This window comes from Tupaia chinensis, unplaced genomic scaffold (assembly GCF_000334495.1).
Source record: "Tupaia chinensis unplaced genomic scaffold, TupChi_1.0 Scaffold147003_1, whole genome shotgun sequence".
Classification (NCBI taxonomy): Eukaryota; Metazoa; Chordata; class Mammalia; order Scandentia; family Tupaiidae; genus Tupaia; species Tupaia belangeri.
In genome coordinates this window covers 1,519,790-1,522,902 of record NW_006206856.1, presented here as the reverse complement: position 1 = coordinate 1,522,902, position 3,113 = coordinate 1,519,790, and the positions used below count along the sequence as shown (strand labels likewise).

Sequence of the window (3,113 nt, the reverse complement as noted above, 5' to 3'; positions counted from 1 at the left end):
CGGGGGCCGGCCTGCCGTTGGCCAGGGCCTTCAGCTGGTTCCCCGCCAGGTCCAGCTCTTGCAGTTCCGACAGGAAGGCCAGGCTGCTCCAGTTGAAGAAGGCAAGGTAGTTGTCACGGAGATAGAGCCGCTGCAGCCCCTTGGGGAGTCTGGCCAGGGTGCGGGGCAGGAGGGTGTGCAGGTTATTCTGGGACAGGTCCAGCTGGCACAGATTGGTCAAGTCGTGGAAGAAGTTGAGGTAGAGGTCGCCCTCAGCCCACATGCGGCTCAGGGAATTCCCGCTGAAGTCCAGGTTCTGCAGTGAGGTGCTGCAGAGCCTCGGGGACACGCGGCTGTGGATATTGTTGTGCGCCAGGCTGAGGTTGCTCAGGTTGCGTAGCCGGGCCACAAAGCTGAAGTTGTGGCCTACGCCCTGCATGCCGAAGGGCTGGCTGTTGTAGCTGAGGTCCAGGGCCTCCAGGCAAGGCAGCTCCGTGAATGAGTGTTCGTTGTACAGGTCCAGCTTGTTATGGGACAGGTCCAGCACCCGTAGGCTTTGCAGTGGCCTGAACTCCTTGCCGCTGGGTGTCTGCGCGATGCAGTTATAGCTCAGGCGTAGGCACTGCAGGTGTGCGAGCCCCTCAAACATCTCTGGCCGGACTGTCACCAGCGTGTTCCGCGAGAGGTCCAAGGTGAAGCTGGATTTACTGCAGTTTTGCATAAAGTCCTTAGATCGAGGGGCCTCTAGTGGAGCTGGGGCGAAGTCCTGAGACTGCACCCAGACCTCCTTACTGTCTGCCTCCCCAGTGGCGGCTGCCGGCTTCCTCTTTGAGACCCCACTGATGCGGTTGTTTGACAGGTCCACAAAGCGCAGGCTAGAGAAGTTCCCGAAGACGCTGAGTGGGGCCTGGGTGATGAAGTTCATCTCCAGGTGCAGCGTCTGGAGGCTGGGCAGGCGGGCCAGCAGCTGGAGCGTGGTCTTGCTGAGCGAGTGGAAGAAGATGCCGTGCATGTCCAGCTCCTGCAGCGAGGTCAGGTTCCCGAAGGAGGGGGCCAGATGCAGATGGGAAATGGACATCCCCTTCTGGTAATTGAAGGCCAGGTTGAGCTTGCGCAGCCGTGCCAGGCTTCGGAAGGCTGTGGTTTTGTTGATACAGTCATAGAGGAAGTTCTCGCTCAGGTCCAGCGTGGTGAGGTTGTCCAGGCCATGGAACCACGTGGCGTTCAGGCTGTAGAGGGAATTGTCCTTCAGCACCAGGCCTTCGAGGTGGCTCAGGTGGCTGAAGGTGTAGGGGTGCAGCTGGGGGAAGCCAAGAGGGCATTCCACGCAGGGGTTGCGGGCGTGGTCACAGCGGCGGCAGTTCCCGCCCACATCCAGCACACGCAAGGCCGTCAGGTTGGCCAGGTCCTGAGGCGCTAGCTTGACAATGTGGTTGTAGGACAACAGCAGATACTCCAGGCTGGGGGGCAGGTTTTGGGGCACCGCCGTGAGGTTGTTGTACTTGAGCGACAGGCAGGTGAGGTTGCTCAGGTTGGCGAGGGCACCTGGGGCCACCTCCAGCGCCCGTCCGCAGGGATTCTTGTAGTAGCAGTTGCCGTCTATGAATAAGAAGCGCAGGGAGTGCAGGCCAGCGAGGCTGGCAGGGCCCAGCGTCAGGATGTTGGTGCGGCTTAAGGACAGGAACACCAGGGAGCTGGGCAGGGCGGGCACGGTGCTGATGCCGTTGTAGCTCAGGTTCAGCTCCTCCAGGGTGGGCACGGCCAGGAAGGTGTTGCGCTCGATGGTCATGTGGCAGGGGAAGTGCATGGGGCTGAGGCCGGCTGGCGGACAGTTCCACTTGAGGTTGAGTCTCCGCAGGTTGGGCAGGTGGGCGAAGTCAGAGTCGTGCAGGTGGTGGATACGGTTGGAGAGCAAGGACAGGCTGGTGATGTTGTTTCGGGATGCTGCCTTGAAGCGGGGCACGGACTTCAGAAACAGCCAGTTGCAGTTCACCAGGCCTGGGTCCCGGAACTCACAGGGTAGGAAGGCGGGCAGGGTGCCCAGGCCCAGGCCCACAGCCAGCACTGCAGCCCACACCAGGAGAGACAGGGGCTGCAGGGCACTGCTGCAGGGGCCCTGTAGGAGAGTAGGAGTGTGTGAGAGTCCAGCTCCCAGATCCACGCCTCCTCCTGCCCACTGCTCCTCTCACAGGGCCTTCCAGCCGGGCTTCCAACCTCCCTCTCTTAGCCTTCCCCACAGAGGTTCCTGCCTGACTGCCGAGCCCCTTTCCCATCCTTCATGCCTTGTGGGAATCTGAACTGGGTCTTAGACACTGTCTTAAATTCAGAATTTAGACTCAGTGTCTAGATCGAGACCCAGAATCCATACCTGAGATTTGGAACTTCTACCGGTAACCAAACCCCAGACAGACAGAGCACCGGGTGAGGCAGCCACCGACATCCCTCTCTCACTGTCCCGCCTCTCCTCGCAGCAAGGTGGCAGCTGGCCCGCTCCCCTTGCTGTCTGCAGTCTCTCTGCCCTCTGCCAGGGCAGCCCCACCCTCTCCCTCAGCAGAGCCCAGGCGGGCATGAGTCTCCTTCTGTGGTCCAGGCTGGTCCCCTAGGCCCTGGCTCTGGTGGGCTCTGCTCAGCTCTTTCACCCTCTGCCCACCCCACCTGCCTGAGAGCCCCCAGCTGCAATGGGTTGGGACAGATAAGAGGGAGGCATCGGTAGCCAAGTGCCAGACGGAGCCCAGCCCCAGGGCCCGAAGCTGCAGCAGCTCCAACTGAGCCCCAGGCCTCTGACTCCTCATCTGCCTGATGGGTTTGGGTCCCCCTGCCTGGAGAAGGGCTTTTGCTCTGATGTCTCAGGCTTCAGTGAGTGTCCCCTGGGCCATGTGGGTGGCAGTCCCTTTCCCCATTGCCTACAGCTGCAGCCCACCTCCCTCCTGCCTTTCCAGGCTGTCCCCTTCCCTGGGGGCTGAGGGCTGCTGTCCTACCATGACAGGGAACAGGGGCTTCTGCAGAGAGTCCGGCTGGCACACTGGACCGCAGCCACAGGGACGAGTGCTTCACACTTGGGGTCTCTTCCCAAATAGAGAACAGAGGAAGTGAGACTTTCACAACAGCCCAGAAGCGTCTACCCTCAACCCCAT

General features: G+C 61.3%; 1 protein-coding gene across 1 annotated transcript in view; it reads right to left on the bottom strand.

Annotated features, from left to right (window-relative positions):
- Window positions 1–3,113, bottom strand: part of TLR9 (toll like receptor 9) — a 5,425-nt gene extending 2,312 nt beyond the window's left edge. The window contains 2 exon segments of the mRNA XM_027768601.1: window positions 29–2,095; window positions 3,102–3,113. Coding sequence (XP_027624402.1) covers window positions 29–2,095; window positions 3,102–3,113 — 2,079 coding nt within the window.